The 18551-nt window shown below is 47.9% G+C and overlaps 2 protein-coding genes across 3 annotated transcripts in view; one reads left to right on the forward strand and one right to left on the reverse strand.

The window, feature by feature from the left end:
• LOC139581791 (catenin alpha-1-like) overlaps positions 1–18551 on the reverse strand; it is a 246011-nt gene that overhangs the window by 124350 nt on the left and 103110 nt on the right. For both annotated transcript variants that reach the window (XM_071411967.1, XM_071411966.1), the window contains exons 9-10: positions 592–672; positions 2–154 (exon numbers count right to left, since the gene is read on the reverse strand). In XM_071411967.1, coding sequence (XP_071268068.1) covers positions 2–154; positions 592–672 — 234 coding nt within the window. The remainder of the gene's footprint in view (position 1; positions 155–591; positions 673–18551) is intronic.
• On the forward strand, positions 3816–9087 carry LOC139581792 (leucine-rich repeat transmembrane neuronal protein 2-like). Its single transcript, XM_071411968.1, has 2 exons — positions 3816–4645; positions 5449–9087. Exons 1-2 carry the CDS (start codon positions 4642–4644, stop codon positions 7119–7121), a joined length of 1677 nt encoding a protein of 558 aa, XP_071268069.1. The 5' UTR covers positions 3816–4641; the 3' UTR covers positions 7122–9087.

An 18551-nucleotide genomic window follows, 5' to 3' on the forward strand; every position in this document is an offset into this window, starting at 1 on the left:
CCTCGATGAGCTTGTTGGCGTGCTCGCGGAACACCTGGGCGTATTCCTTCACCTCCTTCTCGTTCCCGTTCTTCGCCGCTTCGATCAAAACCAGCAGAGGAACGTTGGTCTCCAGGAACGAATCAGAAACGTGATCCATGACCGCCTTACGCAGCTACACAGGAGGAGAGTCAGAGCGAGAGAGTCAGACAGTTGGACAGTTATACTAGGTGTACTTGAGAACAGAAAGCCTCTGGTAGAGACACTAAATATTTTGTAAAACCAACCTGTCTCTGGAGGTCTCTGGAGAAGGACTGGGAGGACAGAGTACGAGAACAAGGGAAGGAAGGATGAAAGGAAGGAGGGAGGAAAGGAAGAGAGGGGGGAGTTGTACCAACCTGTCTGTGGAGGTCTCTGGAGAAGGACTGGGAGAATGGAGAGGGTGGGAGTTGGACCAACCTGTCTGTGGAGGTCTCTGGAGAATTCATGTGAGGATAAATGGAACAAACAAGGAGGGAGGAAGAGAAGAGGAACAGAAGAGGAGAGGGGAGAGGAGAGGAAAATCAACCTGCCAGCAGAGGTCTCTGGAGAAGAAAAGGAAGTTGTACCAACCTGTCTGCGAAGGTCCCTAGTCTTCTTGGTCATCCTGTCGATGGCAGTGTTCAGAGCATCACTCCTGTCCTTCTTGCCAGCCTGGAGAGAAAGAGAGAAGGTTAGAGAGGCCTACTGACTGGTAATGACTATTTACACAGAGAGAGAGAAAGAGAAAGGGAAAGAGGTGGCTGAAAGTCACTGAGGAATGAATCACAGGTCTGCACAAGACAGTGATATGAGTGAGATGGACCATAGATACAGATATCATAGAGATATAGTGTAAGATAGAGAGAACAGTACAGAGTTCTCCCCTCCATCTTCCTCGTTCTCCCCTCCATCTTTCTCGTTCTCCCCTTCCATCTTTCTCGTTCTCCCCTTCCATCTTTCTCGTTCTCCCCTTCCATCTTTCTCGTTCTCCCCTTCCATCTTTCTCGTTCTCCCCTTCCATCTTTCTCGTTCTCCCCTTCCATCTTTCTCCCGCTCGTTGAGTTTCCCCTGCGGAGGGATATCAACTAAAGGGAAATGAAGTGTCCTGCGTGGAGCCTAATGATCACGGCAGCTTCTTCATATTGATTCCTGCGCCAAGCCTAGATGTTCTGTAGGTTTTAATTGGCCGACCAATCACCTCGTGCGGGAACGCTCTAGTTATTTCCCTGTTCGGTTCCATCTAAGGGTGTTGAGAGGTTCAGATCAGGATGAGCGAACACGACACCGGAGAAACTCCTGGTAATAGCCGTCATTCCAACAGAGACTGAAGGAATCTCTCTCTCGTTCCCTCTTTCTCACTCTGTGAATGAGTGTCAAAGGGAGAAATGGCACGCCATCCGAAATGGCACCCTATTCCCTTTGAAGTGCACTACTTTTAACCAAACCCTATGGCCAATGGAACCCTATTCCCTTTGAAGTGCACTACTTTTAACCAGACCCTACGGCCAATGGAACCCTATTCCCTTTGAAGTGCACTACTTTTAACCAGACCCTATGGCCAATGGCACCCTGCTCCCTTCAAAGTGCACTTCTTTTGATCAAGGCCCATAGGGTAGTAGTGCAGTAAATAAGGGTTGCCATTTAGGGTGCAGTAGAGTGTACCTTGGTTAACAGATGAGAATGAGAGCGGACCGCCAAGCTAGCTGACATCACAAACCAGTCCTGCTCTACCACGGCGTGAAGAAAATAAGAGACAATATATACCTCAACGTGTTGTGTAATTTGGAAAACTAAAATGCAGCCTGACTGCAGAGAGATGCCCCACAGGCCTCCGGTCAAAGTAGTGCGCACTAGGTAGGAAATAGGGTGCCATTTGAGACTCCTCCGGGAGGGAGGGAGGGATCAAGTCGTCATTAGAAGATAAGGTCGTAGTACTAGACAGTGACAGGCTACAGGAGAGGAGCAGGATTTTAATAGAACTCAATAAATACACTGAACTGGAGATGGAGTGCTTGTCATCAGCATACACTGAACACTGCAGATGTTCACACGCTATGCTTACAATTAACAGGCTACACAGCCAAATCAGATGCTAATATTAACAGGCTAGCTAACACAATGCTAAGGTAACTGGTAGGATAGATGGGGATGGGGTGGCTGGTAGGATAGATGGGGGTGGACCAGTTGGTGATGGGACAGAGGGTGATGGGGTGGCTGGTAGGATATGGGGATGGGGGATTAGGGTGTTCCGTCTGGGACCCACCTACTACTATCACAACATATCATGTTGATGTATCATACACACACAGTCATCACCACTGAGCTAACAGGTTGGCATCTAGAACACTGGAGAGGAGACCCTCCCCCACAGAGAGATGAGGGAGGGAGGGAGGGAGGGAGGGAGGGAGGGAGGGCCAGCTCAATCATATATCCACCCAATAAGAGAAGAGGAGACGGGAAAGGAGGAGGGAAGGAACAGTTGGCTTTTCTATTGTCTGGAGCTGGTCCAGTCTGAACACACCCTTACATCAAACATTATGGAGAGTCTGTCTGTAGCTGGTCCAGTCTGAACACACCCTTACATCAAACATTATGGAGAGTGTCTGGAGCTGGTCCAGTCTGAACACACCCTTACATCAAACATTATGGAGAGTCTGTCTGGAGATGGTCCAGTCTGAACACACCCTTACATCAAACATTATGGAGAGTGTCTGGAGCTGGTCCAGTCTGAACACACCCTTACATCAAACATTATGGAGAGTCTGTCTGTAGCTGGTCCAGTCTGAACACACCATTACATCAAACATTATGGAGAGTCTGTCTGGAGCTGGTCCAGTCTGAAAACACCCTTACATCAAACATTATGGAGAGCAAGAGGAGTCTCTCTTGCTGTTGAGATAAAGAGGAAGGGAGAGAAAGAGGAGGAAGGTTAGGAAAGGAAGTGAGAAAGACGCACGTTGAAAGAAGAGACAACTCACGTCACTGGTGACGCGGACGCCTCCTTCCAAGGTGCTGAACTGAGTCAAAACATGGAGACAGCTAACCTTTCTAATTGAAGTACAGAGCGTCAGCCCGATACTCTAAATGAAAGCAGTGCCCTCTGGATAGACGTGAATGATGTATCACACTCTTCCCTCCAATCAGACTATAGCATACCCACCTCCTGCTCAGTTCAACCAAGGGGGCTTTGTAGCATATTTCTACTGCTCTACCCCCCCTCCCCCCCTCCCTCCCACCATCCATCCAGCTCTACTACGGGAGTCCAGAGATTCATAAAAAGGGTCATTTGTTTAATAATTCTATTTAGTTTGTGTCTAGCGTGCGCTCATATATACATATACACACATATATATATATATATACATACACATATATATATATACATATATATATACATACATATACACACACACACACATGTATATATATACATACACACACACGGTCAGACAACAGGCAGGTTCAGATTTAGTCCTGGTTGGTTCCAACAGGGAGCTGCCGCAACACGTTGGCGATATCAATATTCTGATGGTGACGAGTCAGCGGAAACGAGGGAACACGAAAAAAAAAAGAAATGTGGAGAGGGAGAGGAGGAATGAGGCTCGTGAGCACTGTGCGCAAGTGTGCAAGGCAGAAAGCAAACGAGTGAGCAAGAGAGCACAGTAGAGAAAGAGCGAGAGAGAAAGAGCGAGAGAGAAAGAGCGAGAGAGAAAGAGCGAGAGAGAAAGAGAAAGAGCGAGAGAGAAAGAGCGAGAGAGAAAGAGAAAGAGCGAGAGAGAAAGAGCGAGAGAGAGAGAGCGAAAGAGAGAGAGCGAAAGAGCGAGAGAGAAAGAGCGAGCGAGCGAGCGAGCGAGAGAGAGAGAGAGAGAGCGAGAGGAGAGAGAGAAACAGCACTGATGTTCGACGCCAGGCTGCCACCACTCTGTAGTAGTGAGTGGCTGCAACAAAAGCACAGAATAACATCCCTGGCTTTCTTGTCGTCTTTTCTCTCTGCCACTGCCTGCCTGCGTCGTTAGCTGGCTGCTCGGGACGCCCAGAGCCCATAGGAGGAGAGTTGCTCCCTCCAACATACTGATCGCTGCAGGAGGCTGTGCTGGTCACCACTCCACGGACCGACCAACCCACCCAACGGCTCTCTGCCTCCCGGGTCTCCCTGCCATCAACAAGTTAGGGGCTGGACGGTTAGGGGACGTAGAGGACCCCCCCTCAGCCAAGAGGGGCACTATTTGATACTCAATTAACCAATTGAGCTGACATCATTGCAGTGTGGAAGGAGGGAAGGGAAACGAGGAAACAGAGTGATTAGCGCCAGGGAGCTTTGGATGCAAATAAACTAAAAACAAAGATCCCCCCCCCAAAAAAAAGCCTGTTGGATAATGTGTGATTAAAAAACTCCAGAGGGGAAGAGCACAACTAGGAACCGACGACATCATCAACCAGGGACATGGGATTTGTGATTTTGTTTCAATTGGGAGGACTCGAGAGCATTGCTGCCACTTCATTACTTCAGCAAGAGAAGAGCCCGGTTCCTTTTGTGACTCAAAAGGGCTTTTCTTTTCTCCCTTTGTGTTCCATCTGGCTGCTTCGGGAGTCCGCTGTGGAAAAGGACAGTTGAATGCAGCCTCCGACGTGCACAAAAGAATGGGTAAGTTATCCTCTTTTATTCCAGAGAGTCTGGACCTGAATAGGAAACAGAGTGAAAAGGAGGGGGGGGGGGGCTAATAGGGGTATTCTATTTACTTTCAATGTCATCCTCCTCTTCTTTCCCTTTTTAATGGGGGGGGAGGGAGTCAAGTCTTGATTTCTTATAAAATTATACGACCAACTGACATGTTGTATAACAGTGCGGGGGGGAGAAGAAGAAAATAATATCCATGCCAATTCTTAAATGCTGAGCGTAAACTAAAATTATATTAAAACAAAAACAAATAAATTATCTATTGAATCAAAAGGCATAATGATTCTAGAAGCAGAGAGACGAGTAAAGAAATCATTAATAAAATAATATTCTGCAGATATTCTTCTGTCTGATCATAAACAAATGACCTGAATGGAGGGCGAGACGTCCTCCACATCACTGTTTCATGTATAAATACATGAACATGTAACAGAGACAAACTGTTGTGTGTTTCTGAGAGGATTGTTTCCTCAACCTCTGTCCCCTGTCCTTCCTTCCTTCCTTCCTTCCTTCCTTCCTTCCTTCCTTCCTTCCTTCCTTCCTTCCTCAAAGTAAACTCAGAACGCTCATGTTCATAGCAGTGATGATATGTGATCGATAGTATGTGAAATTCTGGAATACTGAGGGGGTAGGGGAGGGGTCATGTAGGCAGAGCAAGAGGGGAGGGTCTTTTTATTTACCGCCACAGATTAGCAGTAAGTGCTCTGCAGAGATCAGCATTGCCTCCCCTTGGTTGATTTTCTTATCTTTAAACCCCCCCCCCCCCCCAGGTTTCCATTCAAGGTGGCCATTGGTGGGACCTGCACCAACGGCATTGTGCCTGTGTGTGATCAGCATGCTGCTGTGCCTGCTGTCTCCTGCGTCATGCACAACCTGCCCCCAGAAATGCCGCTGCGAGGACCAGCAGTTCTACTGCGACACCCAGGGGCTGGAGGCGCCCCCGGACAGCGTTGACAGAGGGGCCCTGGGGTTATCGCTCCGCCACAACAGCATCGCTGAACTGAGCCCGGACCAGTTCTATGGCTTCTCCCAGCTCACCTGGCTCCACCTGGACCACAACCAGATCACCACGGTGCAGGAGGACGCCTTCCAGGGGCTCTACAAACTCAAAGACCTCAACCTGAGCTCCAACCGGATCACAACGCTGCCAAACACAACCTTCATCCACCTCATCAACCTACAGATCCTGGACCTGTCCTTCAACCTGATGACTGCGCTGGAGCCTGAGCTGTTCCATGGCCTCCGCAAGCTGCAGATTCTCCACCTGCGCTCCAACTCGCTGCGCACCACCCCCGTCCGGGCCTTCTGGGACTGCCGCAGCCTTGAGTACCTGGGTCTGTCCAACAACCGGCTGCGGAGCCTGGCCCGGAACGGCTTCGCTGGCCTCATTAAACTCAGAGAACTCCACTTGGAACACAACCAGCTGACTAAGATCAACCTGGCTCACTTCCCCCGCCTGGTGGCTTTGCAGTTCCTTTACCTGCAGTGGAACAAGATCTCCAACCTGACCTGCAACATGGAGTGGACCTGGACCACGCTGGAGAAGCTGGACATCACGGGGAACGAGATCCGGGTGCTGACCCCGGACGTGTTTGAGACGCTGCCCAACCTGAAGATCCTCCTATTGGATAACAACAAGCTAGGCAGCCTGGACCCTCTGGTCTTGGATATGTGGCGGTCTCTAGGTACCGTGGGGTTGTCCAGCAACCTTTGGGAATGTACCAAAGGGATCTGTTCCCTGGCCACTTGGCTTAGCACCTTCAAGGGGAGGTGGGAACACTCCATCCTGTGTCACACCCCCGAGTACGCCCAGGGCGAGGAGATACTGGACGCCGTTTATGGATTCCAACTTTGCCCGAATTTTACGGCGCCGCCACCGGTCGTCTTGACCACAAACACATTGTCGATGGCCAAGGACGTGTTGACAGGCACAACTGCGGAGGTCACCAGCTCGCTGTTTGGAATAATGCAGCAGACACCCACGCAGGACTTCTATGTGGATTTTGGCCGCTTTACGACCATAATGACAACGACCACCACGCAGCGCACCGCCCTGGCAACCGCCCTGGCAACCTCCGCCACGACAGCGGAGGGCGGAGAGCTGGGAGTCACGGAGGACTTCTCGGAGACGGACAACACGGTCCTAACCCAGAGGGTGATCATTGGAACTATGGTCCTTCTGTTTACCTTCTTCCTCATCATTTTCGTTGTGTTCATCTCACGGAAGTGCTGCCCTCCTACCATGCGCAGGATACGCCAGTGCTCGGCCATGCAGAACCGCCGCCAGATGAGGACCCAGCAGCGGCAGCAAATGGCGGACCTGGCCACGCAGGTACCCTATAACGAGTACGAGCCCAGCCACGAGGAGGGAGCGCTGGTTATCATCAATGGCTACGGGCAGTGCAAGTGTCAACAGCTGCCTTACAAAGAGTGTGAAGTGTAAACTATATATTCCTCCTGCAGCAGCATATGGGCTGTTCACCATTCTAAATACAGGGTTTTACTTTTTTGCTTTCCCCCCCCCAGTTTACACAACAACAAAAAAGAATAATTTCTACTCGCTAGCTTTGAGAAATCAATGAGATGAGTTTATTGAACGGGAGAGTTGATGACTGGTGGAAATGGACAGTGACGAGACTGATGAGGATGTAGTAGAGATAGTAACCATTTATTTTTATATGAATGTTCATATCAAGCTGTGGACAATCAGTCTAAAAAAAGGAAAACGGTAGAGATTTATCACCACATTGTTATTAGTCACTTTCCGCAGCACGGAGAAAAATGTCTTCTTTTTTTTAATAGCCAAAAACGTCTGTAGACTGATCCTCTTACTAAGAGACGGTACAGATGGCGGTCTATATCATGATATCATTATCAAGGGGAATCGGTGGCGGAAAAGAACGTGGATTATAATGACAGGTTTTAAGACGCACGGTAGCCACAGTATGTTACCATCACAATCACTTGTTGGTACAGAAGTGATTAAATGGGGTTTGGTTATTAAATTAAAAACATTTTTTTTTTATATTCACATTTGTTAGTTTTTTTTGTAAATTACTATGAATATTGAATAAATGTTTATTTATGTCACAATCTGAATTAAATCTCCAACAGAAAATCTAATCTGATAAACATTACTTGGTTTATATTTATATTTCACAAACGTGCATTCCCTCTCCCCGTCCCTCTCCCTCTCTCCGTCCCTCTCCCTCTCCCCGTCCCTCTCCCTCTCCCCGTCCCTCTCCCTCTCCCCGTCCCTCTCCCTCTCCCTCTCTCCGTCCCTCTCCCTCTCTCCGTCCCTCTCCCTCTCTCCGTCCCTCTCCCTCTCTCCGTCCCTCTCCCTCTCTCCGTCCCTCTCCCTCTCTCCGTCCCTCTCCCTCTCTCCGTCCCTCTCCCTCTCCCTCTGGATCTAAACAGGACCTTTCTATTCTGGTCAGTGAACACCCACGATAGCCGATTTCATTTGATTCAATAAAAGGCCATTGCCTCCCATTAAAAGCTAAAAGCTCAGCACTGTCCGTGGAAAGGTTAATGTCCAATTTGCCGAGATAGAGCTTGTAGTGGAGATGTATCAAGAGACTTTACATGTAAACATTCACCATCACCGGTCACACGACGGTATTAAAAGAGATCAGTGTGACGACCTGCAGAGAGTAACAATAGCCGCAGCAGAACTTTAGGTCTACTGCCGTTTTAATGATGCAATATACGCCAGCGGCTAACACACACACACACACACAGAATAAGTTTCTGGAGAGGTAGTAGCAGATATCTAGCTAGTACAGAGACAGAGAGTAATGATGGAACAATGGAAAAACCTGTTCTGCTCTGCACAGTGTCTCTCATCCTGAAAAATACATTTGTCTCAGGAGGAGTCCCAGTCGTGTTAGAACTCCCAGCTAGCCAGCCTACGTCGCAGCGGCACAGACTAATCAGCTCGGACAGCGTCAACATTGAACCAATTAAGGAAAAGGCAAAAAATTATCTAATATTCTGTCGCCCCACACCAGTGATCCAGCAGAGATGTAGATGGCTACTGCGGTCAGTCAGTTGGCCATTCAAAATAAACAGTTGGTAGAAACATCTTTCACTCAACAAGGACATTTATCTCCAAATCACAAATCCTGCTCTTGTGAGAGATTGTCAGGCCAGGCTGACATTTCCCTTATTTGGAAAGAAAGGATGAGAGAGGGAGGAAAAACAGGCAGAAAGGATGAGAGAGGGAGGAAAAACAGGCAGAAAGGATGAGAGAGGGAGGAAAAACAGGCAGAAAGGATGAGAGAGGGAGGAAAAACAGGCAGAAAGGATGAGAGAGGGAGGAAAAACAGGCAGAAAGGATGAGAGAGGGAGGAAAAACAGGCAGAAAGGATGAGAGAGGGAGGAAAAACAGGCAGAAAGGATGAGAGAGGGAGGAAAAACAGGCAGAAAGGATGAGAGAGGGAGGAAAAACAGGCAGAAAGAAGAGGAAGAAAAACAGACAGAAAGAAGAGGGGGGGTTGACTAGATAATTACCCCGCACGGCTTTATGTTAAACTGTAGAGAATCTCCCATGAGAGCGAATGTAGCTCCTGTGATAAGCAAATAGAGGGGAGAGGAGCGCGGCTGAGGCTGGGGCTCAGGCAGAGGAGGCTGAGAGGCAGGTTTAAGACACATTGGTATGCAGCACAGAGAGGATGTGCATTAGCATCAGACTAAAGCAGCCGCCACTGCAGCTCCTCTCCCTCCCCCTCCATCTGCAGGTCTTTTTGTGCTCCTTTTACAAGGTAGGGGGCAGGGAGAGAGAGGGCACAAGGAGGAAGAGGGAGGGCACAAGGAGGGAGAGAGAAGGAAAAGAGTTGGGGGGAGGAGGGATATTGGGGGGGGGGGGGTTATGCCTTGGCTTATCTAAGGGAATCCTTCTGAGCGGTTAATGTTATTCTATGGGGCTAAGATCAACAGGACAGGTCAAGATATTATATGGGGCTAAGATCTACAGGACTGGTCAAGTTATTATATGGGGCTAAGATCTACAGGACTGGTCAAGATAATCTATGGGGCTAAGATCTACAGGACTGGTCAAGATAATCATATGGGGCTAAGATCTACAGGACTGGTCAAGTTATTATATGGGGCTAAGATCTACAGGACTGGTCAAGTTATTATATGGGGCTAAGATCTACAGGACTGGTCAAGTTATTATATGGGGCTAAGATCTACAGGACTGGTCAAGTTATTATATGGGGCTAAGATCTACAGGACTGGTCAAGTTATTATATGGGGCTAAGATCTACAGGACTGGTCAAGTTATTATATGGGGCTAAGATCTACAGGACTGGTCAAGTTATTATATGGGGCTAAGATCTACAGGACTGGTCAAGTTATTATATGGGGCTAAGATCTACAGGACTGGTCAAGTTATTCTATGGGGCTAAGATCTACAGGACTGGTCAAGTTATTCTATGGGGCTAAGATCTACAGGACTGGTCAAGTTATTATATGGGGCTAAGATCTACAGGACTGGTCAAGTTATTATATGGGGCTAAGATCTACAGGACTGGTCAAGTTATTATATGGGGCTAAGATCTACAGGACTGGTCAAGTTATTATATGGGGCTAAGACCTACAGGACTGGTCAAGATATTCTATGGGGCTAAGATCTACAGGACTGGTCAAGTTATTCTATGGGGCTATCCAGTACACAGTACACCGGTATAGACCAGTGTCATAAGGGTTGTGGTCAAAAGTAGTGCACTATATAGGAGAGAGTGTGTCATTTGGAACAAACAGTGATATCAATTTGGATGGGACAACATAGGGAGAGGAGAGGTAAACATCACCTTGGGGCTGGGACAACATAGGGAGAGGTAAACATCACCTTGGGGCTGGGACAACATAGGGAGAGGTAAACATCACCTTGGGGCTGGGACAACATAGGGAGAGGTAAACATCACCTTGGGGCTGGGACAACATAGGGAGAGGTAAACATCACCTTGGGGCTGGGACAACATAGGGAGAGGTAAACATCACCTTGGGGCTGGGACAACATAGAGAGAGGAGAGGTAAACATCACCTTGGGGCTGGGACAACATAGGGAGAGGAGAGGTAAACATCACCCTGGGGCTGGGACAACATAGGGAGAGGAGAGGTAAACATCACCTTGGGGCTGGGACAACATAGGGAGAGGTAAACATCACCTTGGGGCTGGGACAACATAGGGAGAGGAGAGGTAAACACCACCTTGGGGCTGGGACAACATAGGGAGAGGAGAGGTAAACACCACCTTGGGGCTGGGACAACATAGGGAGAGGAGAGGTAAACATCACCTTGGGGCTGGGACAACATAGGGAGAGGTAAACATCACCTTGGGGCTGGGACAACATAGGGAGAGGAGAGGTAAACATCACCTTGGGGCTGGGACAACATAGGGAGAGGTAAACATCACCTTGGGGCTGGGACAACATAGGGAGAGGTAAACATCACCTTGGGGCTGGGACAACATAGGGAGAGGAGAGGTAAACATCACCTTGGGGCTGGGACAACATAGGGAGAGGTAAACATCACCTTGGGGTTGGGACAACATAGGGAGAGGAGAGGTAAACATCACCTTGAGGCTGGGACAACATAGGGAGAGGAGAGGTAAACATCACCTTGGGGCTGGGACAACATAGGGAGAGGTAAACATCACCTTGGGGCTGGGACAACATAGGGAGAGGAGAGGTAAACATCACCTTGGGGCTGGGACAACATAGGGAGAGGTAAACATCACCTTGGGGCTGGGACAACATAGGGAGAGGTAAACATCACCTTGGGGTTGGGACAACATAGGGAGAGGAGAGGTAAACATCACCTTGGGGTTGGGACAACATAGGGAGAGGTAAACATCACCTTGGGGTTGGGACAACATAGGGAGAGGAGAGGTAAACATCACCTTGGGGTTGGGACAACATAGGGAGAGGTAAACATCACCTTGGGGCTGGGACAACATAGGGAGAGGTAAACATCACCTTGGGGCTGGGACAACATAGGGAGAGGTAAACATCACCTTGGGGCTGGGACAACATAGGGAGAGGTAAACATCACCTTGGGGCTGGGACAACATAGGGAGAGGAGAGGTAAACATCACCTTGGGGATGGGACAACATAGGGAGAGGAGAGGTAAACATCACCTTGGGGCTGGGACAACATAGGGAGAGGTAAACATCACCTTGGGGCTGGGACAACATAGGGAGAGGTAAACATCACCTTGGGCCTGGGACAACATAGGGAGAGGAGAGGTAAACATCACCTTGGGGCTGGGACAACATAGGGAGAGGTAAACATCACCTTGGGGCTGGGACAACATAGGGAGAGGTAAACATCACCTTGGGGCTGGGACAACATAGGGAGAGGTAAACATCACCTTGGGGCTGGGACAACATAGGGAGAGGAAAACATCACCTTGGGGCTGGGACAACATAGGGAGAGGAGAGGTAAACATCACCTTGGGGCTGGGACAACATAGGGAGAGGAGAGGTAAACATCACCTTGGGGCTGGGACAACATAGGGAGAGGAGAGGTAAACATCACCTTGGGGCTGGGACAACATAGGGAGAGGTAAACATCACCTTGGGGCTGGGACAACATAGGGAGAGGTAAACATCACCTTGGGGCTGGGACAACATAGGGAGAGGAGAGGTAAACATCACCTTGGGGCTGGGACAACATAGGGAGAGGAGAGGTAAACATCACCTTGGGGCTGGGACAACATAGGGAGAGGAGAGGTAAACATCACCTTGGGGCTGGGACAACATAGGGAGAGGAGAGGTAAACATCACCTTGGGGCTGGGACAACATAGGGAGAGGAGAGGTAAACATCACCTTGGGGCTGGGACAACATAGGGAGAGGTAAACATCACCTTGGGGCTGGGACAACATAGGGAGAGGTAAACATCACCTTGGGGATGGGACAACATAGGGAGAGGTAAACATCACCTTGGGGTTGGGACAACATAGGGAGAGGAGAGGTAAACATCACCTTGGGGATGGGACAACATAGGGAGAGGTAAACATCACCTTGGGGCTGGGACAACATAGGGAGAGGAGAGGTAAACATCACCTTGGGGATGGGACAACATAGGGAGAGGTAAACATCACCTTGGGGCTGGGACAACATAGGGAGAGGTAAACATCACCTTGGGGCTGGGACAACATAGGGAGAGGTAAACATCACCTTGGGGCTGGGACAACATAGGGAGAGGTAAACATCACCTTGGGGCTGGGACAACATAGGGAGAGGTAAACATCACCTTGGGGCTGGGACAACATAGGGAGAGGAGAGGTAAACATCACCCTGGGGCTGGGACAACATAGGGAGAGGAGAGGTAAACATCACCTTGGGGCTGGGACAACATAGGGAGAGGAGAGGTAAACATCACCTTGGGGCTGGGACACCATAGGGAGAGGAGAGGTAAACATCACCCTGGGGCTGGGACAACATAGGGAGAGGAGAGGTAAACATCACCCTGGGGCTGGGACAACATAGGGAGAGGAGAGGTAAACATCACCTTGGGGCTGGGACAACATAGGGAGAGGTAAACATCACCCTGGGGCTGGGACAACATAGGGAGAGGTAAACATCACCTTGGGGCTGGGACAACATAGGGAGAGGTAAACACCACCTTGGGGATGTGGCATCAAAACCAATTACTGCTCCCCTCCTACAAAAACTGAAAATCAACCCAAAATACTTTTTTTTAATCAATGAAAATGAAAGCAAGACAGGGGGAGTGAGCCAAAGTTAAATATAACAGTTTAGGAATTGGCACAGGCTCAGAGTTCTGGCCAACTCCTACTAGAAGACAGGAGTATTTTGAAGTCATCCTTCTACAAAGACTGGAAATGCTTCAGAATAGATTGAGAGATTCATGATTTAAGTGACTGGGGATGGGAGGTGAAGCAGGATGGTTCCTAGAGCGCTATGAAGTGTCAACTGTGTTGAAACAGGCCATCTTCTAACGGGGCCATCTTCTAACGGGGCCAAGCTAACGGGGCCATCTTCTAACGGGGCCATCTTCTAACGGGGCCATCTTCTAACGGGGCCATCTTCTAACGGGGCCATCTTCTAACGGGGCCAAGCTAACGGGGGCCAAGCTAACGGGGGCCAAGCTAACGGGGGCCAAGCTAACGGGGCCAAGCTAACGGGGGCCAAACTAACGGGGGCCAAGCTAACGGGGGCCAAGCTAACGGGGGCCAAGCTAACGGGGGCCAAGCTAACGGGGGCCAAGCTAACGGGGGCCAAGCTAACGGGGCCAAGCTAACGGGGCCAAGCTAACGGGGGCCAAGCTAACGGGGGCCAAGCTAACGGGGGCCAAGCTAACCCAGTGGACTATAAAGTAAGGTGTACCATTTGGGGTGCAGTCCTGTACACCGTCAACAATGACGTGGTCTCGCTCGAGGTCCTAAACACGCTGACAACATCCAGGAAAGAGAGCGGGAAAAAACAGCCTTAAGTTCTTATTGGTTAAATTAAAAATCAGATCATGAAGAATATGCCAGTGTTCTACAAGACAAATCTAGAGGAGAGTCATAAATAGCTCACTATTTGGGACAATGTTGATTTCTTAAGGGAATAGGGTGCCATTTGGGATGCAATCAGAGCCGAGCAGGAACTAGATTGTACCAGTCAGAGCCGAGCAGGAACTAGATTTTACCAGTCAAGAGCCGAGCAGGAACTAGATTTTACCAGTCAGAGCCGAGCAGGAACTAGATTTTACCAGTCAGAGCCGAGCAGGAACTAGATTGTACCAGTCAGAGCCGAGCAGGAACTAGATCTTGCCAGTCAGAGCCGAGCAGGAACTAGATTTTACCAGTCAGAGCCGAGCAGGAACTAGATTTTACCAGTCAGAGCCGAGCAGGAACTAGATTTTACCAGTCAGAGCCGAGCAGGAACTAGATTTTACCAGTCAGAGCCGAGCAGGAACTAGATTTTACCAGTCAGAGCCGAGCAGGAACTAGATCTTACCAGTCAGAGCCGAGCAGGAACTAGATTTTACCAGTCAGAGCCGAGCAGGAACTAGATTTTACCAGCAGAGACGAGCCAAGCAGGAGGCAACAGGTGTTCAAAACATCCATCCACATTGCAGAGGACTGTTTCAGTCAGTCAATCACACAACTCACAAGGTTTTTGAAGTCCTTATTCAAATTGTTGTTCCATTGTAGTTTTTCCAAACTAAGCCATGTCATGTATTCCCATTTTGGGAAAACTAATTTAGATTTTATTTTTTCCATCAAGAGTAAGAACTGTGTTATTGTTGCCCATTCCAAATCTTCATTGTCTTATCCAAGAAACCAGTCCCAGCTGACTTCAGTCTTATCCAAGAAACCAGTCCCAGCTGACTTCAGTCTTATCCAAGAAACCAGTCCCTGCTGACTTCAGTCTTATCCAAGAAACCAGTCCCTGCTGACTTCAGTCTTAACGTCATCCCAGATAAAATCAGAAGCCTTATTTCTAAATAACGGCCCAAGGATGGATAAGAGGGACAGGAGAGAGTGAATAGTAGTATATTTTTTTGGGGGGGGGGGGAAGGAAAGTGTTGGCAAACAATTAACATCTCACGGTTAAAGATTACAGCTTGTTTTTAAAATGATTGAAATTAACACACAATTTGTAGAAATATGCCTCCATTTTCACATTCTGGCTCTGACAAGTTACTTTTTTTTGGTTGTTATCTTGTCATACTCTGAAGCCCTACCCCCCCCTCCACCTACCCCCTCCCTGATAACCTCTGTGCCAAATGAATGCTTTTCTCTTCCCTTTTCCTTCTGTATTGTAGATGTACAATTTAATATCTGTAAAGTGGGTAAGATGTGGCAAAACTAAAAAAAAAACATTTTCTTAAAACATATATTTTGAAATAAAAATGGTTACAATGAATTTGTTCGGTCTGATTTCCCGGCACCCACGAGAACTGTTTTAAATTAAGTAACGCTTATTATGCCATTGTCCCTTTTCAAACTGTCTGTCTTGGTGATTCTTAAACCATCAGTACAGTTTCCAACCCCAACCAAGAGTTGGCATGGTGATCTAGTCCAACAGAACCCTCCAATCATATCACGGCATGGTGATCTAGTCCAACAGAACCCTCCAATCATATCACGGCATGGTGATCTAGTCCAACAGAACCCTCCAATCATATCACGGCATGGTGATCTAGTCCAACAGAACCCTCCATTCATATCACGGCATGGTGATCTAGTCCAACAGAACCCTCCAATCATATCACGGCATGGTGATCTAGTCCAACAGAACCCTCCAATCATATCACGGCATGGTGATCTAGTCGAACAGAACCCTCCATTCATATCACAGCATGGTGATCTAGTCCAACAGAACCCTCCATTCATATCACGGCATGGTGATCTAGTCCAACAGAACCCTCCAATCATATCACGGCATGGTGATCTAGTCCAACAGAACCCTCCATTCATATCACGGCATGGTGATCTAGTCCAACAGAACCCTCCAATCATATCACGGCATGGTGATCTAGTCCAACAGAACCCTCCATTCATATCACGGCATGGTGATCTAGTCCAACAGAACCCTCCAATCATATCACGGCATGGTGATCTAGTCGAACAGAACCCTCCATTCATATCACGGCATGGTGATCTAGTCCAACAGAAACCTCCAATCATATCACGGCATGGTGATCTAGTCCAACAGAACCCTCCATTCATATCACGGCATGGTGATCTAGTCCAACAGAACCCTCCAATCATATCACGGCATGGTGATCTAGTCGAACAGAACCCTCCATTCATATCACGGCATGGTGATCTAGTCCAACAGAAACCTCCAATCATATCACGGCATGGTGATCTAGTCCAACAGAAACCTCCAATCATATCTATATTTTCTCTTGTCCTGCAGGCTAAACATGTCCTAAAATGTAGACGATCCCTCCGCGATTCCTTTTTTATGAGACAACTATAAATCAGCACCCTGGTTTCTGCTTGTATCTTCTACAAAAGGAGGTGACATTACAGAAGTTGTTTGTAGAGAGAAATAGGTCTGTCCCCGCAAAAAACAAAATCTTGGGGTCGACCGAGAGTCGTCCTGTTACTTCGACCAATCATTTGGTTGAAATGTTTAAAATGTATTTTTCCATATATAGACACACCCCCTATGTTGTTTGAAAAAAAATCAACTACATATGCACTGAGCTTGTCTGATGCTTTAAGCATTTCGCTACACTCGCATTAACATCTGCTAACCATGTGTATGTGACAAATAAAATGTGATGGTTTGATTCTATAATAAGACACAAAAATTACTTAAGAGCCCAATGGTCACATTTAACTTAAAATGGCAGCAAGTACCTGTGTACCTGGCGCATGTTGTCTCGCTCTCCTCCCTACTGCAGAGAAAAAGGTACCACAGCACAGTGTTGATTGGTGAAGTTGCACCATCATTTAAGTAATTTAGTTTCTTACTTGTTTCAGACTGAAAAGTTCTAACCCGAAATCCCTAATTTGTTTAGGAAAAACATGACTCCCTCAACCCTGTATGTAAGCATCGCATGCCTGGTGTCTGACCTATAACCCATCATAATCATATAAAAAAAATGTTTTGGTTATAACAAACTCCGAACACACGTGACAGCAAAATGGATGCGGAGGACGTGAAAAAGAAAACTCGAAATGGGTGAATATTTACTGGTTAATCAGGGGGGGAAAAGGCTGATCTGTGGAAGACATTTGACTTCCTTGTGGAGACTACTGGAGATCCAGATAAAGGGAGGGTATAGGAGCAAGCGTTGTGTGAGTATTACGTGTGCCAAACAGTTGAAGGTAGATTACAATATTATGTCTGAACATTTCCAACAGTATTAACACTAACGGTACCAGAATTATATTCTAACAAACAAAATATATGAAGCCTTTATTACAGCAGACTAAAAAAAAACAGTTGAGTGCATTTGTGAATGTGTTTATTTATTGTTTAGGCTAATTATTCAAAGAGCCATTTGTTATTTAAACTAAAATGCTTTAGCAGCAGCTGTTCTGGATGACTGTAATAACGCTCTCGGTAGCTGATGTGAACAAGACATTTAAACAGGTCAACATTCACAAAGCCGCAGGGCCAGACAGATTACCAGGACATGTACTCAAAGCATGCACGGACCTGTCAAGTGTCTACACTGACATTTTCAACTTCTCCCTGACCGAGTCTGTAATACCTACATGTTTAAAGAAGACCACCATAGTCCCTGTGCCCAAGGATGCAAAGGTAAACGGCCTAAATGACTACCGACCCGTAGCACTCACGTCGGTAGCCATGAAGTGCTTTGAAAGGCTGGTCATAGCTCACAACAGCATCCTCCCGGATACCCTAGACCCACTCCAATTCGCATTCCGCCCCAACAGATGACAATCTCAATCACACTCCACACTGCCCTTTCCCACCTGGACAAAAGGAACACCTATGTGAGAATGCTGTTCATTGACTACAGCTCAGTGTTCAACACCATAGTTCCCACGAAACTCATGACTAAGCTAAGGATCCTCAACACTGGAGTCCCTCAGGGGTGTGTACTTAGTCCCCTCCTGTATTCCCTTTTCACCAACGACTGCGTGGCCAAAAACGACACCAACACCATCCTTAAGTTTGCTGACAACACAACAGTGGTAGGCCTGATCACTGACAACAATGAGAGCCTATAAAGAGAGGTCAGAGACCTGGCAGTGTGGTGCCAGAACAACAACCTCTCCCTCAACGTGAACAAGACAAAGGAGCTGATCGTGGACTACAGGAAAAGGAGGGCTGAACAGGCCCCCGTTAACATCGACGGGGCTGTAGTGGACCGGGTCGAGAGTTTCAAGTTTCTTGGTGTCCACGTCACCAACGAACAAC

The sequence above is a fragment of the Salvelinus alpinus genome, chromosome 7, assembly GCF_045679555.1.
Source record: "Salvelinus alpinus chromosome 7, SLU_Salpinus.1, whole genome shotgun sequence".
Classification (NCBI taxonomy): Eukaryota; Metazoa; Chordata; class Actinopteri; order Salmoniformes; family Salmonidae; genus Salvelinus; species Salvelinus alpinus.